The 17,913-nt window shown below is 50.8% G+C and overlaps 2 protein-coding genes across 30 annotated transcripts in view; both read left to right on the plus strand.

Moving 5' to 3' along the window:
- Slc6a16 (solute carrier family 6, member 16) overlaps nt 1-1,878 on the plus strand; it is a 28,496-nt gene extending 26,618 nt beyond the window's left edge. For 2 of the 3 annotated variants that reach the window (XM_087655038.1, XM_087655042.1), the window contains exons 12-13: nt 993-1,155; nt 1,318-1,878. In XM_087655038.1, coding sequence (XP_087511164.1) covers nt 993-1,155; nt 1,318-1,542 — 388 coding nt within the window. In that variant the 3' untranslated portion in view covers nt 1,543-1,878. The remainder of the gene's footprint in view (nt 1-992; nt 1,156-1,317) is intronic. The other variant, NM_001427612.1, reaches the window with a different exon arrangement.
- A 2,915-nt stretch (nt 1,879-4,793) lies between these two features.
- Slc6a21 (solute carrier family 6 member 21) lies at nt 4,794-17,457 on the plus strand. 27 transcript variants are annotated; one of them, XM_087582028.1, is made up of 14 exons: nt 4,794-4,995; nt 5,617-6,117; nt 8,335-8,622; nt 8,742-8,899; nt 8,982-9,108; nt 9,206-9,384; nt 11,052-11,162; nt 11,308-11,419; nt 11,522-11,549; nt 14,955-15,141; nt 15,422-15,623; nt 15,741-15,900; nt 16,208-16,373; nt 16,584-17,457. In XM_087582028.1, exons 3-14 carry the CDS (start codon nt 8,370-8,372, stop codon nt 17,028-17,030), a joined length of 2,130 nt encoding a protein of 709 aa, XP_087438154.1. In that variant the 5' UTR covers nt 4,794-4,995; nt 5,617-6,117; nt 8,335-8,369; the 3' UTR covers nt 17,031-17,457. The 27 variants fall into 27 exon arrangements, 22 of the variants coding, with proteins under 22 accessions (XP_087438154.1, NP_001430689.1, NP_001430700.1 ...); NM_001443760.1 differs by lacking the exon at nt 4,794-4,995 and having other exon boundaries at nt 5,844-6,031; NM_001443771.1 differs by lacking the exon at nt 4,794-4,995 and having other exon boundaries at nt 5,844-6,031; nt 16,749-17,457.
- The last annotated feature ends 456 nt before the right edge of the window (nt 17,458-17,913 follow it).

A 17,913-nucleotide genomic window follows, 5' to 3' on the forward strand; every position in this document is an offset into this window, starting at 1 on the left:
CCCTCCTACCCCATATTTTCTTACATTTACGTCGTGTGGCTGCGTGCATGTGTATGGGCATGTGTGTGACACAGCATGTGTTGAGGTCTGAGGACAACTTGTGGGAGTTGGTTCTCTCTTCCTACCATGTTGGTCCCAGGGATTGAGCTCAGGCTTGGCAGCAAATGCTTTTCCCTCCTGAGCCATCTCAATGGCTGTCAGCAAACATATGAGGTTCACTTGTGTGCCGTGCATGCAGGGTCTCTCACTGAAGCTGTAGCTCACCAGCTAGACTGGTTGGCCTGCAAACCTCAGAGACCCTGCATCTCCACCTCCCCAGAGCTGGGGTACAGGTGCACACCTCTGTGCCTGGCTTGTTGTGTGTATTGAAGCCATCTTCCCAGTGCCAGGAAGCCCTTTGGTTCTGGATGAATCCACCATCATATAGACCCACTCTCAAAACACAGGGTCTATAGGAGAAGAGCCTGTGCAGACAGCCCAGTGGGTGTCCCAAGCCCACAGCGGAGGTAAGTGGAGACGCTGAGGGTGAGGATGGCAGTGTCAGACAGGTAGGAGTACCGAGGATGACATTCTGAAGCAAAGTCTGGACAGACAGAGATGGAGAAGAGAAGAGGACCTAGGAACCTGGCATCCTCGGTCAAAGGGTGTGTGTGTAAAAACTGAGACCATGTGACTGAAAGAATCCAAGATGGAGGTCCTGAGGGCCGAGCACTGTCTGGGTTATGTTTGCTTGGCTTATGTGGTTCACTGTTGGGTACCCAGCACCCAGAGGGGTCTTTGCCACCTCCCAGATGTCATGTTAGGATGGATGAGAGGGGTGTGGGACCCATGGAAGGTGTTGGTTAGCAGGAGAATGGATGGCAGACTAGACGAGGCAAGAGCAGGAGGGCTGGCATAAAGCAGGCCAGAACTACCATTGCCTAACCTCTGTCTAACCTCTCCTCTGAGGTGGGGAGGCCAGACTGGCTGCCACATTCTGTGTCCCTCAACAGGTTCCTTGCAGACATGATGGCTCTGCTGAGCCGCCCCATTTTCCCTGGCTGCAGCTGGCTGTGGCGCTATGTGTCTCCAGTGGTGCTGCTAGGCCTGTTACTGTTCATCTGCATTTACCTTGTCCAGGGGCCCCTCGTCTACATGGCCTGGGACTCAAGCACTGTGAGTGACCCTTCTCGGACCTGAGGCTCCTTCCAGTCCCCTGGGAACTGAGGACCTGACCATTGGCTCTGATCACGGAAAACTCACCAGTTTCTCCTCCTGTTCCCCACTGCACCTCTTCTTCCTTTGCTGTGTTAATCTGTGTTTCCTGTCTCTCCATAGTCAAAAGAAGTGGTCCGCTATTTCCCAATGTGGTCCTTGATGCTGATTGCTGGGCTGTCTGCCGTTGTCCTCATGCCCATCCCTGCATACTTTGCCTACTGCCTCAACCTGGGGATTCCCTTCAGGTCTGCGCCCTCCTGTAAGCTACCACTCGGAAGTGGCCAGCTATTGACTACAAAAGAGGCCTCAAAGGATATTCTACAAGGCTACAAACCAGAGTCCTAATGAGCCTGTCAGCAGAGCCCCCACTTCCCTCGTCAGGCCAGACATCTTGCATCTCTCACAGCAGACCAGAGAGGCAGCTCTGAACATCAGCTTAAAGCTGGCAGCAGCCCAGGTGCCCAGGACAGAGGAGCGGTGGGGCCTGCTGGCTCTGGAGCACGTTCCTGGCTGGGTTCTTCCACTGCCATGCAGTGCCTCCCCAGGTCCTGGCTCAGAGCATGCGAGCATTCAGTGCACCCAGGCTTGGCCTGCCAGCCCTGCTCCTGGTCTGTGGGTCTCCTGCAGGGTGAAGGGAAGCACGGGGCTGCTGGCCAATAAATCAGTCAGTGCAACTCCAGACTCTGAGTGAGGCTTTCTTCTGTAGATGTCTCAGGCCTTCACAGTGCTGCCGTTTGTTTATCTAGAGCCACATAACTAGCCCGTGTCCCCACCGCCCCGCCAGTTTAGATGCTCGGTCAATTCCCAAGCCTTGTCCAAAGCGTGCTCCTCAGCAAGAGAACCTGAAAATGACCTCAACAAAATGGGCTATTTTCTTGTCTTGTATTGTGCTTGCTGCCAAGAATAGAGATCCCATGTAGGCCAGAGTATCTTTTTTTTTTTTTTTTTTGGTTCTTTTTTTCAGAGCTGGGGACCGAACCCAGGGCCTTGCGCTTCCTAGGCAAGCGCTCTAACCACTGAGCTAAATCCCCAACCCCTAGGCCAGAGTATCTTAAAACTAACCTTGTGTTTGTATGGCGGTAAGAATGTGTGTGCATGTGTACACAGGCACACAACACCGCATGCATGTGGGGGACAGAGGACAACTTGCAGGATTTGGTTCTCTCCTACTATGTGAACCCCATAAATAAAACCCAGGTCATCAGGTACAGGCCAAGTCATTGTACCATCCCCAAAACTCACTTTCCAATACCATGGACTGTATGTCCATCTGCACATAACCAGGTTGAGGTCCAACAGAGTGGTGTGGCTGGAGTCCACCAAGGGTCCCCTGATGCTTGAAAGACATCGCTGGTTTCCTGGCGGGATTGACTGGCTAAGCTAGCATTACTTTCCAGGTGACCAGAGACCAGAGAGATTCTGGGTGTCAATGGCTGCATTCTCAGAGAACCAGAGAATGGATTTTCCCCACATGTGCCAAGCTCTGAAGACAGGGAGATGTGAAGGGCCTTTGTAGAGAGCTCAAGGGACCAAGTTGCTCCTCCCTGCCAGATGCAAATGAAGGCAGAGCCTTCTGCCTGCTCAGAGTCTCTTTCTTCACCATCTTCCTCCTGCCTCACCACGGTTCCAGCTCTGGGGTTGCAGCCACAGGCGTAGGGTAGCAAGGCAGAGCTTAAGGCTCTGGAGAAGTTGGTGAGAGCAGCAGGCCTTGCTGAGTCTCCTCACACTCAAGGTTTTTCCCCTGAAGCCACTTACTCAGGGTCCTTGGACGCCCATCTGCAAGTCTGCCTGGGAATATTCCAGGCTGCTGTCGTGTGTCTGGCTGAGGTTCCTGGATAACTCTGGATCCCTGCCGTCCAGAGGCTGTCTCCCAGCACTCCCTTTGCCTTCTCAGTGCTGTCACCTTCCCCTCCTGGTGGTGGGATAGTCACCATCATAAAGGACTCTGGGTTGGTTCAGTGAGGTGGCTAGAACTTGGCAAGGCCTGCAGCCGCTGGTTTCACTCACTCATTCTGATGTTACTGACCACTCTACAGGAGGGGCCCGAGGGGGCACCATGCGCTCAATACCTGGCCTGTCTCTCCCAGGAGACCAAGCTGCCTTCTGCACACCTCTCCACCATTTTGAAGCAGATACCAGCTTGATCATTTTAGCTGTTGGTATGCTTTGGTGCTCTCTTAAAATTTAACAAAGTAACATTATATACCAAATAAACCACACTTACTTAATGTCAGTAAATATCCACACAAGATTTTCCTACTGTGTGATTTTTTTTTCTGGTCATTTTGTCTTCATTTTTTTCTTTTTACATTTAAGTATATGACAGAAAGAGAAAGAGGGAGAGAGAGAGAGAGACAGAGAGAAAGAGAATGTGTGTATGTGTGTGTATTTGTGATAAGTGTGTATGTATGTATGTATGTGTGTATGTGTATGAGTGTGTATGTGTGTTTGAGTGTGTATGTATGTGTGTGAGCATGTGTATGTGTGTGCACATGTATGTATGTGCATGTGTGTATGTGTGTTTGTGTGTGTGTGTGTGTGTGTGTGTGTGTGTGTGTGTGTGTGTGTAGGAATGGATATACCACAGTGCCGTAGATTTGGACGACTACTCATGGGAAATGGTTTACCTTCCACCAGAGTAGACATGGCTCATTGGTATAGGGCTTGTCTGGTATATACAAGGCCTTGGATTGCATCCCCAGTACTGTCGAAAAAGGTAGAAGGGAGAGATAGAAAGAGAGAAGAAATTTGGGCCGGCAAGCTGTCTGTGTGGTTGAAAGTGTTTGACGCCAAGGCTAGCGATCTGAGTTCAGTTCCCAAGAGGCACATGCTCCTTTTGCTTTCTGAGACAGGCTCTCAGTAAGTTACTCCGGACAACCTCGAACTCACTCTGTTGCCCAGGCTGGCTTTTAGTTTGTACTGCTCTTGCCCAAACCTCCTAAGTAGCTGGAATGGCAGGCCTGCACCACCAGGCCGGGCGAAGTGCTGTACCTCTTATGAATTGGTAGTTAAATCCACAGACTGATTTTACATCCAATTTTTTAAAAAAGTTTATTAGCACACATCATTCATACATAACCCTGGGTCTCATGACGACATCTCCTCTCATGTATGCTGTGCACTGTGACCGTGCTCCCCCTCATTTCCCTCTCTTGTCCTCCTCGAGCTCCTCTGACCTCTTCCTCTCCCAGAGAGGCAGCCATTACTTTCATGTCCTTGTTTTTCCTGGAGACCTAAAGAGTCTAACTCTTCTAGGAGCGTGGGTGAGGGGCTAATTAAAGGCCCATAGGCACCCTGGGGTGGCTGCACCACTGAGGAAAAAGTCTCTCCCCTGCCAGCAACCACTGCCTGTGAAGAAGACCTCAGCTAGAGGCGGGCCTCGTGAGTTCCTCTCTCCTCCATGACTGGATGTTGGTGGGCCCAAGAGTGTGCAGCTGCTCACAGCTGCTCTGGGTTAGGAATGGGCAACTTGTCATGGTGACCTATGCTCTTCCCTATTCCCACAGTCAAATGGGACTTTCTAACTTAGCTGCTGCAGCAAATGTCCCGCCCCCAGCCTCCTCACTGTCACTCTCTTTCCTGCCCTTGCCTCCATCCCGCACACTCAGATCATACGCAGTCTTCACACACAAGCTGGAAAGAACTCACAGAAACCCCTTTCCCCAGCTTCAGGAGAGGCAGGACATAGCGAAGAAGATGAGTAAGAGGCCGGTGAGGTGGCTCACCGACCAGGTAACAGGGTGGCGGAAGCAGAGCTGATCCAGCAAGCTGTACTTTGACCTCAACGTCCTTGCTGTGGTATGTGCACAAATATACGTGTGCGTGTGTGCGTGTGTGCGTGTGTGCACGCGTGTGTGTGTGTGTGTGTGTGTGTGTATGCCCACGCACACACATGCACACACACATATACAGTTTTTAAAGATCACATCTTCAGTCCCACCCTGCAGTGATCCTGGCTGGCTTTATGCTCTGGACCTGGGTCTCAGGTTGGTGCGAGTGACCCTGAAGGTTCGTGGGCCTCACCTTGAGCAGCATGGATTAACTGAGTAAAGTTCCTCTCTTGGCCACAGGCCCCATGCTCCTCTCGAGGATGAATCCATAGTCATCTTCTGAATTCTAAGCCCGGATCCTCAGCTCACCTTAACAGCCCAATTGCCAGCACTGCTACTGTTTTGAGGGGTTTTAGGAATTGTTCATCTAGAATTTCATATAAGATGTTGTTACAATTCTAAATCGGAGACTGTCTCCTTTTTCATTTTTAATTTCTCTCACATTTCCTCAGTAGTTTCAAAAATAGCATTTGGACCTACACTTTCCTCTTACCATTTTTGGTTTGTTTCATTCTTCTTCTTTTCTGCTTTCTTGTCTTGTCTTCCTCTTCCTCTTATTATTTTTTAATCTATCTGTCTTGTTTCCAAGAGGGCCTGGAATTCACAGACGTCTACCTCTCAAGCTCTGGCATCATAGGTATGTGCCCCGACAGTTGGCATGTTTCCTGGCATCTTTTTTTCCTCCTTCATGTGTTCGCGTGAAGTCTACCTGGCAACAGGTGACCTCACTCAGCCCATTGAGCTATTGCTACCTGGCAACAGGTGACCTAAAGCCCCAGGGCAGAATCTCCTTCAGCTGACTCCAGGGAATCCTCTGGGCAACCGGTGATGTCACGGGTCAGCTCGTTGGGACAGAGAGGGAATAGCCGCTTCCCGCGCGGCTTCTCGGACCACGAGGCCGCGACGACGTGGGACTCTCCGCCCAGCGGTTCGCGCGCTGAGGCGGGTACGGACCACTGCGTCCGCCCGGCCGCCAGCCCTGCCCACTTGGAAGCTGGTCCTCGGTGAGGCTGCTGTTCCCTTCCGGGCCTCGGGGGGCGCCGTCGGGACGCTGCGGGCCGGGTTGTCTAGGTCTCCGGAACCACCAAAGGTACCAGCAGGTTTCTGTAGTGACTCTGGAGAGTGAGCAACTGATAACCTTGGTTTTAGGCTGCGCGTGACTGCGCACTCCTTTAATCATAACACTGCGGCTGCAGAGGCAGGAGGATTTCTGAAGTCAGCTTGATCTACATAGAGCTACACAGTGAGATCTTGTCTCAAGAGTAGGAGATTCCCTTTAATTTGTACACTTGGGAGGATTGCTGGGAGTCCGAGGCCTGCCTGGTCTATTAGCAAGTTCCTGGTCAGCCAGAGCTATGTAGAGAGACCCTGTCTCATGAAACAAAATAATAAATAAATATTGCACAGGAAAATACTTATGATATAATAGAGGTTATGAGAAATTCATATAGATATGTAGATATTAATACATAGGTTTGTATCCTGTGTATATCCACATATACTATAACAAAAGTTTCTTCAGTCCCAGTGTTATAAAGTAAAAGGTCACATGATATAATTTTTATTGTACTCTCAAGACAAAGTCTTTTCGTGTATCCCAACCTGGCCTTGAATTCTTGCTAGACCTGGGTGAGCCTCGGGAGTTCTGGGATGATGGGTGTGCCATCACACTCAGCTAGAGTCATGGTATCCTTTAACACCATACAGGCCTTGAACCTTGTTAAACTAAAACCTCAAATGCCAACCAGACAACTGGAGAGACAGAGAGCTTAGCAGCTAAGAGGACCTACCGCAGACATAGGCACTCAAACAACCTATAAAGTCAGTGCCAGGAGATCCAGCACCCTCTTGTGGTCCGTGTACACTTATACTCATGCCCCTCCCCAACACACACACACACAAACCTCCATTTAAAAAAATCAACCAGGAGGTACCTCACCTAGTACTCTTCCCTTCTCAAGCCACAAGTTCAAACCATGCTGGATGTCTGCTCTGTTCCCAAAGAAGATGCTGGCTGCACTCTGCCTGCAGGATGGGACCAAAGGCATTTTCTTTGGGGGTGTCCTAGTGAGGTAAAAGCCAGAGTCTACGATTCAGGGCCAGTGTAAGACACGTCCATATCTACAGTGTGTATGCATGTAAACTAGGACTGCTGACACGCTGGCACTTGAAGGCTGTTAATGTCTAAAGCGCTGTCTTAAAGCCGCCGGAGAGAGGGCTTATTATCAGCACACAAACACCTGAATTTCCTGCCCAGCACCCACACAAAGCTTGGTGTGTGGCACAGGTCAAGGGTCTGTAACCTCAGGTTGGGGCAGTGGAGACAGGTGTATCCCCAGAAGTCACTAACTAGCCAATTTAGCCTAAACACTAGGCTATGCTAGAATTGTCTGAAACAGTAAGATGGAGAATGATTGAGAGAGACATCTGGTGTTGAACTATGACCTTCACATGGACACATACACGAACATTCATTGTTGGAGATTTACTTTATATTAAATTGTGTGTGTGTGTATGTATGTATGTATGTATGTATGTATGTATGGGTATGTGCACACGAATGCAAGTGCCTGCAAAAGACAGAAGGGGGGTGTCAGATCCCCTGGAGCTGGAATTATAAATGGTTGTAAGCCACCCAAGGTGGGTTTCTTGGGGGCCACTGCAAGAGCTGTGTGTATTCTTAATGGCTGAGAATCTTCAGCCCCCAGGTAATGCTGACCACAGGAAAATGTGTGGTTTCTCTTTTGTGTATTTTCTGTCTCATAAAGGGCATGTGTTTTTAAAAGCACAAGGCCTTTTCCTGAGCAATGTGTGTAGAGCACCTCCTCTTCTTAAATTATAAAATGTAAAGCAGAGGCAGGAATGGAGGGCTACCCCTGTAACTCCAGGGCTCGGGAGGCAAAGGCAGGCGATGAGGAATTTCAAGCCATCCTCAGCTACATCAGGAGCTTAAAACCAGTCTGAGCCCAGGAGACCCTGTCTCTAACCAAATCTACATACTCCAAAGCCGTATGAAACCGAAGGATCCAGCGATGGGTGCTTTTTAAATCTCTTATTTGCTGTGCTGTGTGCGTAAGTGTGACACAGACATGCCCTGGGCCTATAGGGAGGTCAGAGGACAACTTTGATGCAGGGTTCCCTCCTTCCAGCCTGTGGGTCCTAGAAATTGAACTCAGGTTGTCGGGTTTGGCCGCAAGCACCTTTAATGCATTATCTATCCCCCGCAGCCAGGACGATTCATTATAAAGCAAACACTTTACGCCGCTCCATTTCCCTGGTGCTAACGTCCATTTTTGGTGATCTCAAGACCCTTTCAGGAGTTGAGCCAGTGCAGAGAACCCCATGGACCAATCCTTTGAAGAAGTTCCAGAACCTAAGAAGGAGGAACCCACGGAGGAGGAGCCCACAGCCAGCAAGAAGAGCACCGACCCAACATCCCTGTCCTGGGGCTTCAAGACCCGAGAGGTCCGTATCACCAAGATCTCAAGCCACTTCCAGGCTAAGAAGACAGAGAATATCCTGATCCTGGTGGCCTTCTCCATCGGACTTGGCAGCACGTGGCGCTTCCCGTACCTCTGCCACCAGAACGGCGGAGGTGAGGCCTCAGTCTGTGCTCTGAGGCTAAGGAAGGGGGTCGGGTGTCAAACTCCCCAGGAGGGATGTGAGGGGTGAGGGGTTCCCAGCAGCCTGAGCAAGCCTCCACTCTCTCCACAGGAAGCTTTCTGCTGATGTATCTCATCCTCCTCCTGTTGCTGGGGATCCCCCTCATGTACATGGAGATGGTCATAGGACAGTGGCTACGCGTGGACAACATCCGGGCCTGGAAACACCTGGTCCCCTGGCTTAGTGGTGTGGGCTACTCCAGCATGCTGGTAGGTGTGGGCCGGCAGAGCCACAGGTGCCCAGTGTCTTCTCTCCTCTGTGATCCCCTCAAACCCACCTTCTCCTCCCCAGGCCTGTGCCCTGGTGATCCTGTATAACAGTGCCCTGGTCTCCTGGAGCCTCTTCTACCTTGGCCAGTCCTTCGATTACCCTACACCCTGGGAAAACTGCCCCCTGGTGAAAAACTTCAGTACCTCTGGTGAGGAGAGGGACGGGGGTGGAGGATGCAAAAGCTAGGGGAGACACCCTGTGAGATGGCCGGTAAGTATCTGGATCTCGCCCCCCCCCCCCCCCAGACATCTCCTGCCTTCGGACAGAGCCCCATCAGTTTTTCTGGTATCACACCGTCCTTCGAGCCTCCGATCAAATAGAAGAAGGGATAGAAGTGCTGGTTCTGAACGTGACCCTGTGCCTCTTTGCCACATGGTTCTTCCTCTATATCACCATGGTCACCAGGATAAAGATTTCAGTGCTAGTAAGTGCCCCAGTGGCCACCTTCCTGCTGTGCCTTGGGGCCACCAGTGTCCCCAGCAAAAGTCCATACCCACTTCAAGAAAGCTGTGTGACCTGGCTTCCTAGTCACCATCACTGTGTAGAAATTTGATCTAGGGGGTTGGGGATTTAGCTCAGCGGTAGAGCGCTTGCCTAGCAAGCACAAGGCCCTGGGTTCGGTCCCCAGCTCCGACAAAGAGAAAAGAAAAAAAAAAGTTGATCTATCTCTCACCTCTCCAACTCACCCTGGGTCCCAGCCTTCCTGGGCTTTACCATGGGCACGTTAATATGCACAACTGTTCTCCTTTCTAGCATCTCATTTGTAGCGCGCGCGCGAGTGTGTGTGTGTGTGTGTGTGTGTGTGGCCACCTCCATGTCCTCCTCCTGGTTTCTGTGTCCATGTGAACATCTGGACTCCCTCACACATCCTTGGAGGCCACTTAATTCTTGATGTAATCCTGCAAATTACAGACTCCACTGGGACCAGTGAAACAGTGTGAAGGGACCTCTTTTCAGTACTCTTCCTATCTCCGTGGCCTGACAAGAAACAACTTCCGGGAGGAAGGATTTATTTTGATTCATGGCTTGAGGGTATACATGGAGGGGAAGGCATGGAAGCACGAGGTCCTGTGGCACTAGGAACATAGGGCTGGGACTTGACACATCCTCAGGTTGCCACAGAGCGGGAAGCAGAGTAGGCTGCTTGTTACTCCTCAGGTGCCTCGTTCCCTTGCCCTCTTTCATTCCGTCAAGCTCCAGACTCAAGGGATGTAGACAGGTACGTTCAAGGTTGGTCTTTCCGGATTGGTTAATCCTCTTCTAACACAGCTCACAGACACACCCAGAGGCATGTCTCAAACTCCTGGATAATTCTAAATCCAGTCAGGTTGACAAGGTTAGTCATCATGGGCTGGGGACATAGGTGACTTGACGCAGAAGCATGACCAGGTGGTGGTGTAGGCCTTTAATCCCTGCACCCAGGAGACAGAGGCAGGTGGATCTGAGTTGAGAGCCAGCCTGGGCTAGAGAATGAGTTCCAGAACAGCCAGGGCTACACAAAGAAACCCTGTCTCAAAAACAAAAACAAAAACAAATCAAAGAAACAGAAGGACATATTCCTGAGTTTAATCTCCAGCCCAGGTAATAAAGAAGGCATGGTGGCTTGCAATCCAAGAACTCTGGGGAGCAGGGATAGGAGGCCAGACCCCAGGAGCCCACTGGCCAGACAGTCTTGTCTAATCCATACCCTCCAGCGCTGTGAGACCCAGTCTCAAAACCCAAGGTGGACAGCAAGGAGGAAGGGAGTTAGCAGGGCCTGAGGCCGAGTGGAAGGATTTGTAGGCAAAGAAGAAAAGAAACAGGAGAGACTCTGGAGACAGGAGCATGGCTGCCATGTGGTTTGGGAGTTTGGCATTGGAGTGGGTGCTGGAAGGTTCCTGTCATAGACTTCTTTGTGTGTAGGTGGGTGCACAAGCTCGTGGAGGCCAGGGGTCAACCTTGGTGGCATTCCTCAGGCACTGCCCCAGTGCACACATTCACTCTCCCTGCCCCCTGCCCCCTGCCCCCTCCTCACACCATCCTGCTGCCCCTCTTGGCCCCTGCTAATGTGTTCTCTGTCTTCTCCCTGCTTCTCCTGATCCACCCGGCCAGATGATGATTTTCTCCATATTGTTCCCCAATGTCCTCCTCTTCTGCTTCTTCACCCACATTTTCTTCGTGAAAGGTGTGAGGGACAGCCTCAAGCGCTTGGTGACCACAGAGGTGAGGCTGGGGCTCCAGACTCCTTGTCGCCCTCCCCTCCGAGGCCCCCCACTTCATCCCTCACTACACCTTGTGTCCCTCTGCCTGGTCTCCCCTCTCTTCGCCTCACCAGAGAAACCACTCCAAATGCCTCTGTCTTCCACAGCTTTCTATCTTGGCATCACTGGACGCATGGCGTCAGGCTGGAGGCCATGTTCTCTACTCCCTCGGCCTTGGCATGGGCACCATCATAACTTTCTCCTCCTACCAGACCAGAGGTGAGAACTACATCAAGTGGGCATCCTTTGTGGCCATGGTCAACCTGATGACTTCGTTGCTAAGCTCATCTGTCATCTTCCTTATGCTGGGCTTCTGGATAGAAAACAGTGGCACTCCATGCGTTGAGAGGTGAGTGACAGTCGGGCAGCAGTGGTGGGAGGGACCACCTCCACTCTTCTCAGCCCCACCTTCCTGCTAAGCAAACCTCTCAATGCCACCCGCTTTACCTTATCTTTCTCCTCCTTCCTTTCTCTCCCTCTTCCTCCTCCTCTTTCTCTTCCTCCTCTTCCACCTCTTCATTTCTCTTTCTCTTCCTCCTCCTCTTCCTCTTTCTCGTCCTCCTCCTCTTCCTCTTCCTCCTCTTTTTTCTCTTCCTCCTTTTCTCTCTTCTTCATCATTTTTTTTTTTTTGGAGACAGTATCTCTGGGTATCCCTGTCTGTCCAGAACTCACTCTATGAACTTCAAACTCTCAAAGATCTACTGTTCTGTCTTCCAGGTGCTGAGATTTAAGGCATGTGCCAGCACCACAGGGCTGTTTTCTTTTGTTTTGTTTTTGAGAGTGGGTCTTACTGTCTGACCATGACTGGCCTGGGCTTCACTCTGTCTCCCAAGTGCTGGAATTAAAGGTGTGTGCCAGGACTAGAGAGATTTCTCAGTGCTTAAGAACACTGGCCTCGGGGTTGGGGATTTAGCTCAGTGGTAGAGCACTTGCCTAGGAAGCGCAAGGCCCTGGGTTCAGTTCCCAGCTCCGGAAAAAAAGAAAAAAAAAAAAAAAAAAAAAAAAAACACTGGCTACAGCCAGGCAGTAGTCGTGCCTGCCTTTAATCCCAGCACTGGCAAGGCAGAGGCAGGCAGATATGTGAAATTCCAGCCAGCCTGGTCTACAGAGCAATTCCAGGACAGCCATGGCTACACAGAGAAACCCTGTCTCACAAAAGCAAAAATAAAACAAGAACAATGGGTGCACTTGCGGAGGGCCTGGGTTCAATTGTAAGCACCCAATGCTGGTTCACAGCCATCTATAACTCTAGTCCCCGGACATCCAACACACTCTTCTGGTCCCTGACAGCACTGTTCACATGGGTTCACACACACACACCTGTACACACACACACACACACCTGTATACACACACACCTGTACACACACACACACCTGTACACACACACACACACACACACACACCTGTACACACAAACAATAAGGGCACGTGTGTGCCGCCACAGTGGGCACAGCACTGGAGTTGGTTTTACATACACCAAGGCTCTTACTTTTCATTTTTTGAGGCGTTGCATCATTTCCCCTTCCCTTTCTCCCTTCCAGCCTCTCCCACACACCTTTCCTTGCTCTTTTTCAAATCCGTGAGCCTGGGTGGGTTTTTTTTTCCTATGAATTGTTGTAACATTCATAGATTTTTTTTTAAAAAAGATTTTATGTAAGTGCACTGTAGCTGTCATCAGATACACCAGAAGAGGGCATCCGATCCCGTTATGAATGGCTGCCAGCCACCATGTGGCTGTTAGGAACTGAACTCAGGACCTCAGGAGGAGCAGTCAGTGCCCTTAACCACTGAGCCATCTCTCCAGTCCCACATTCACAGATGCTTAACAGCTCTGGGGAGCTTCCAATTAGGGTTTCAAGGATGGGAAAGTTGGGGTTAGCCCAAGCTTTTGTTTCTTGTTTGTTTGATGTTTGTACACACCTGCACGCCCACATCTGGACACAGCTCTGTGGAGTCTTTCTCTCTCCTGTGTGGTCCCAGAGCTCTGGTTCAGGTCTGGATGACAGGTGAGCTGTCCACAGAACTTTGAGTTTTTGTTTTAGAAAGGGCAGTGCGGGGCTGGAGAGATGGCTCAGCGGTTAAGAGCACTGACTGCTCTCCCAGAGTTCCTGAGTTCAATTCCCAGCAACCACATGGTGGCTCACAACCATCTGTAATGAGATCTGATGCCCTCTTCTGGTGTGTCTAAAGACAGCTGCAGTGTACTCATATAAATAAAAATAAATCTATTTAAAAAGGGGGGGAGCAGTGCCTGATACGGAACGCTGCCTTTGACCTCTCTAGGTAGCTGAGGAAGACCTTGAACTTCTGACCCCACTCTCCTGTCCTCCTGAGTCCCAGGCAATAGGCATGCACTGCAGTACCCAGCTTGTGTCTGAAAAACTGAGCCACAATGAAATCGCATGGCCACACCTGCCAGGGCCACTCATTGTGCAAGTAGACTGAAAAATTAAGACAGAAAACTGTGAGAGTTGGTGCGTGGGGAGCAACAGGAAGCTGCGGGCTTTGTTGGTAGGTGTGTAAAACAATTCCTTTGGAGACAAGTACTTCTCAAATCAAATCACATCTGCGCTGGGACTCCCAGCCCACTGCCATTGCTCACCAGCTGGCAGACATCTGTGTCACGGCTTTGTTCACAGTGACCCAAATGGTGACTGACCATTGTCTACCAAGAGACAACTGTGTGATTGCAAGCTGAAACCCTAGCACATCAGGTCTCATCAAAAACAAATTAGTTTAGCTTTCCAACTCAGAATACTAGTGCCAAGGACTTGACTACTGCTGTGTTTCTGTGGCCTCATGTATTACACGCTCACTTCATGTATTACACACTTCATTATTATACACTTATTCATGTATTAGATGGTTACTTCATGTATTACACACTTACTTCATGTACTCCACACTTCATTATTACACACTTACTTCACATATTACATGCTTCGTGTATTACACACTTCATGTATTACACACTTCATTAGTACATGCTTGCTTCATGTATTACATGATTATTTCATGTATTGCACACTTCATGTATTGCACACTTCATGTATTACATACTTGATGCATTACATACTTCATGTATTACATGCTTACTTCATGTATTACATGTTTACTTCATGTATTACACACTTACTTCATGTATTGCACACTTCATGTGTTACACACTTACTTCATGCATTACACTTACTCCCCAAAGTTGCACGTTGCTGTTATTGGGAGGCAGATGTCTGAAGAGTGTCCGTTACAATGAGACAAGATCACTAGGCGGGGACTCTCATGATACAGTTAATGGTTTTATAAGAAGAGGAAGCGATTGAGGCACTGGCACTACACACCTTTAATCCCAGCCCTTGGGAGGCAGAGGCAGGAGGATCTCTGAGTTCTAGGCCAGCCTGGTCTACAGAGTGAGTTTCTGGACAGCCAGAGCCACACGGAGAAATCCTGTCTCAAAAATGAACAAATAAAACCAAAACAAAACAAAATGCAAACAAATGAATGGAAAAGGAAGCCAGGAAGCTCACTCTATCTGACCATGCAGCTCCCCGTTGCCCTGTCAGGACCCTGCTGAGTCCTCACAATACAAAGAGGCTCTCACAAGACGGGGCCCCTTGACCATGGACTGCCAGAACCATGAGACCATGCCCCCTGGACAATCCCACCGTACCTGGTCCCCATTCTCCTTGGATGGTGATGGCTGATGAGCCAGTCCATTCTCTAAGTATCTTCTTTTCCCATCCAATCCTGTCAGCAATGTCTCCAATCTGCTCAGCCTGATAGCCAACGGTGTGCTACCCCAGGTCGCCTGGCCTCCTAAAGACATCATCCATCGATCCCCACTGGAATACCTAGACTGGATCAGCCAGCTCCCCAAGAACATACGGAACGAGGTCGCCCATTTCACCCTGCCCTGCAGCATCCTGGTGCAGAAGGAAAAGGTGTGTTTGTCAGGGGGGCCAGGGCTGGCAGCCTTCCAGCAGGCAACAGTACTGTTCATGACCTGGCCATATCTATATGCCACAGCTACACTGTGGCTCAAATCAGACAACCCAGGAAATGAATGTTACTCAGCCAAGGAAGGCTAACTGTCACCGCTTTTACCTCAAACTTCCGTGCTTGGTGTCATATTTCTGCCATGAAAGACATTACTAATCAAGTACTGCACCATCCCCATCCTATCCAGATACTGCACTGCCTCAGAACCCTTCTCCCCCACAGTTCATGGAGGGCCCTGGCCTGGCATATGTGGCCTTCTCTCAAGCCATCACACTGTTTCCCGGTTCCTCTTTCTGGGCCATCATCTTCTTCATGTCTCTGGTTATCATGGGTCTGGGCACCATGACAACACTCGTGGAGGGCATCGCTCTTTCTCTGCAGAAAAGTATCTCCACCCTGGAGAAGCATCCCAAGCTGGTACCAGGTAGAAAAACCCCGTCCGTACCCTATAACCTTCCCCATACTCACCCCAGGTATTGCAGCATTCACATGGACCCCCAACTCACAAACCCCAATGTAGCCTGATCCACTTTGACCTTAGTGATTATCTGCTTGGGAGGATTTCTGGGTAGCCTCGTCTTCTCCAGTCGCCCTGGCAGCTACGTGGTGTTCCTGTTCGATGACCACCTGGTCCCCATGGTCCTCATCATGATCGTGGCGTTCCAGAACCTCTCTCTGGCTTGGGTCTATGGAATCAAGAGGTGATTTCCAGTGTCGGGTAGGTGGGAGGGTTGGGAGGGATTCTTAGCTCTTAAGTCCATCCTAGGCCTTCCGGGAACACAGGCACCCCACGGGTCTGCAGACAGCAGACAGATCCTACAGGCAGATGCAGTCTCGAGTACACTGACGGCCAAGGGCTGTGGTGGTGCAGTCCAGTGAACTGAACAGCTCTCACGGGGTGACAGCACAGCTGGCCCAGAGCCAGGGAGAGCGTCTGAGCAAACGAGAGATGGAAGCTCTCCCTATGTCCAGGTTATAGATGTCCTGACAGTTATCTCCGTCACCCAGGTTCAGGGCTGAGATGTTCGGCCAGCTGGGCCGCCTGGTATGGGCACCCTTCACCTTCCTGTGGAGCTACGTGACATTGCCCACACTGCTGGTCCTGCTCACCATCTACTTCCTGAATCTCTACTTCAGCGAATCCCTCTCTTATGTCTCCTGGAATAATAGCATGGTACGGCCCCTGCCTGTGGGCACCTGGGGGCCCAGCAACCCACCCTGTATCTCCTACCCTCGGGGACCTGGAGACCCTCAAATCCCAAGCACATAGACACAGGCCCCCATCCTACATCTCCCACCCTACCCCAGGGACTTGGGGAACCCTCCACTCAGAAGACTCAGACTGAGCCCCTCCCCGCCTGTGGCCCACCATCCCTGTTCCCAGAGCCAGGAAGTGAAGCAGCCTTACCAGAGGATAGCCCTGGGCTGGGTCACCTTCCTCAGTGTCCTGGCACTGCTGCCGATCCCCATGTACCCGCTGCAGCACTGGTGGTACCTGGATGACCAAATCATCTGTGAAACCATAGAAAAACCTTTGTCCTCCAAAAAGACAGTGACCGTGCCCAAAAGAGTCACCCAGTGGCCTGTGCACCCCATGAGGAAACTCACCCTCAGGAACCAGGAGAAAAGCAAGGCTTTATTCCAAAGCAAGACTCCCCCAGAGGCCTTACTTAACCCCCAAATTCTGATAACAAAAAAGGGCAGTGAAAACTACTCCAGCTTCAGCTTCCCCAGCACCAGACTCGGCGGTGTCTCCATGGCCTTCCCTACCCCTGAGGCATCAAGGCACACTGGCCTCCCAGAAGGTAGTCTTGACTTCCACAGCAAGTGACAGACTTGAGACGTGTGAAGGGCAAGCTCGCAAGAGCCCTGCTTAGCAGCCGCCACCGGTATAACCAGCGATGTGCACCAAGCCCAGTACTGGCCGCACGGAAAGCAGAAGACGGGTGTGCAGACACCCAGCCCGGACTTTTTGTAGCCCCCATGGGCCCCAGACAGTCATGGATGGCTCAGAAATCCATCCTCTAGCACTGGACACTGTTCCCAGGGCCCCCTCCCTCTCTTTGATATGGACACAATTTGGGTGTGCACAGATGGGGCCTCTGGCACAGTCCCAGTTACCAAGAGACACGGTGGCCCCCTCTAACCCTGCCGTCATGCCTGTCAGGAGTGTGGCCAACCTCCCAGGGTCGGCCATCTCAGGTGGCACCAAGACAGCAATGTTGACTGTCAATAAATGAGGCAGTGGACGACACACACCAGTGGTTTGTAATGTTCTCTCTCATGGATATCCACTTCCCAGCGAGCTTCTCAGAGCTCATGTCCCCCCAGCAGAAGGGGCCCAGGTCCCTTCTGTATAAGTGTTTTATTCTTGTGTGTACCATATACATAAACCACATGTGCACTTGGTTCCCTGAAAAAGTGAGAAGTTGAGCCGAGGGCCTTGGTCCTCCTGAAACTGGAGTTGCAAGTGTTTCTGTGCTGGGGGCCAAATCTAGAAGAGCAGCCGGTGCTCCTAACCGCAGCACCATCACCCCAGCCTCTCGAGGTCTTGAGAGGCAACATGATTTTTACCTGACTTTGAAGTGCTTTTTACTCATTGGAAGTAGGGGTGTCTAAAATACTCTAATGACCCTCCAGCCAAAACGGTGACATTCAGCTAGATCCTGGAAGCACTCAGGGCTGCATTCTTGGTCCCTGAGGCCTGCTGGGGG

The sequence above is a fragment of the Rattus norvegicus genome, chromosome 1 (genome assembly GCF_021556685.1).
Source record: "Rattus norvegicus strain SHRSP/BbbUtx chromosome 1, alternate assembly SHRSP_T2T, whole genome shotgun sequence".
In the NCBI taxonomy this organism is placed as follows: Eukaryota; Metazoa; Chordata; class Mammalia; order Rodentia; family Muridae; genus Rattus; species Rattus norvegicus.

Excerpts from the sequence above, each read along its gene's own strand:
- Slc6a21 (NM_001109146.2), top strand. The coding sequence starts at position 8,370 with ATGGACCAATCCTTTGAAGAAGTTCCAGAACCTAAGAAGGAGGAACCC. Across the intron at positions 9,109-9,205 it reads GAAAAACTTCAGTACCTCTG|ACATCTCCTGCCTTCGGACA; the intron begins GTGAGGAGAGGG and ends CCCCCCCCCCAG. Across the intron at positions 15,901-16,207 it reads TGGGTCTATGGAATCAAGAG|GTTCAGGGCTGAGATGTTCG; the intron begins GTGATTTCCAGT and ends TCCGTCACCCAG.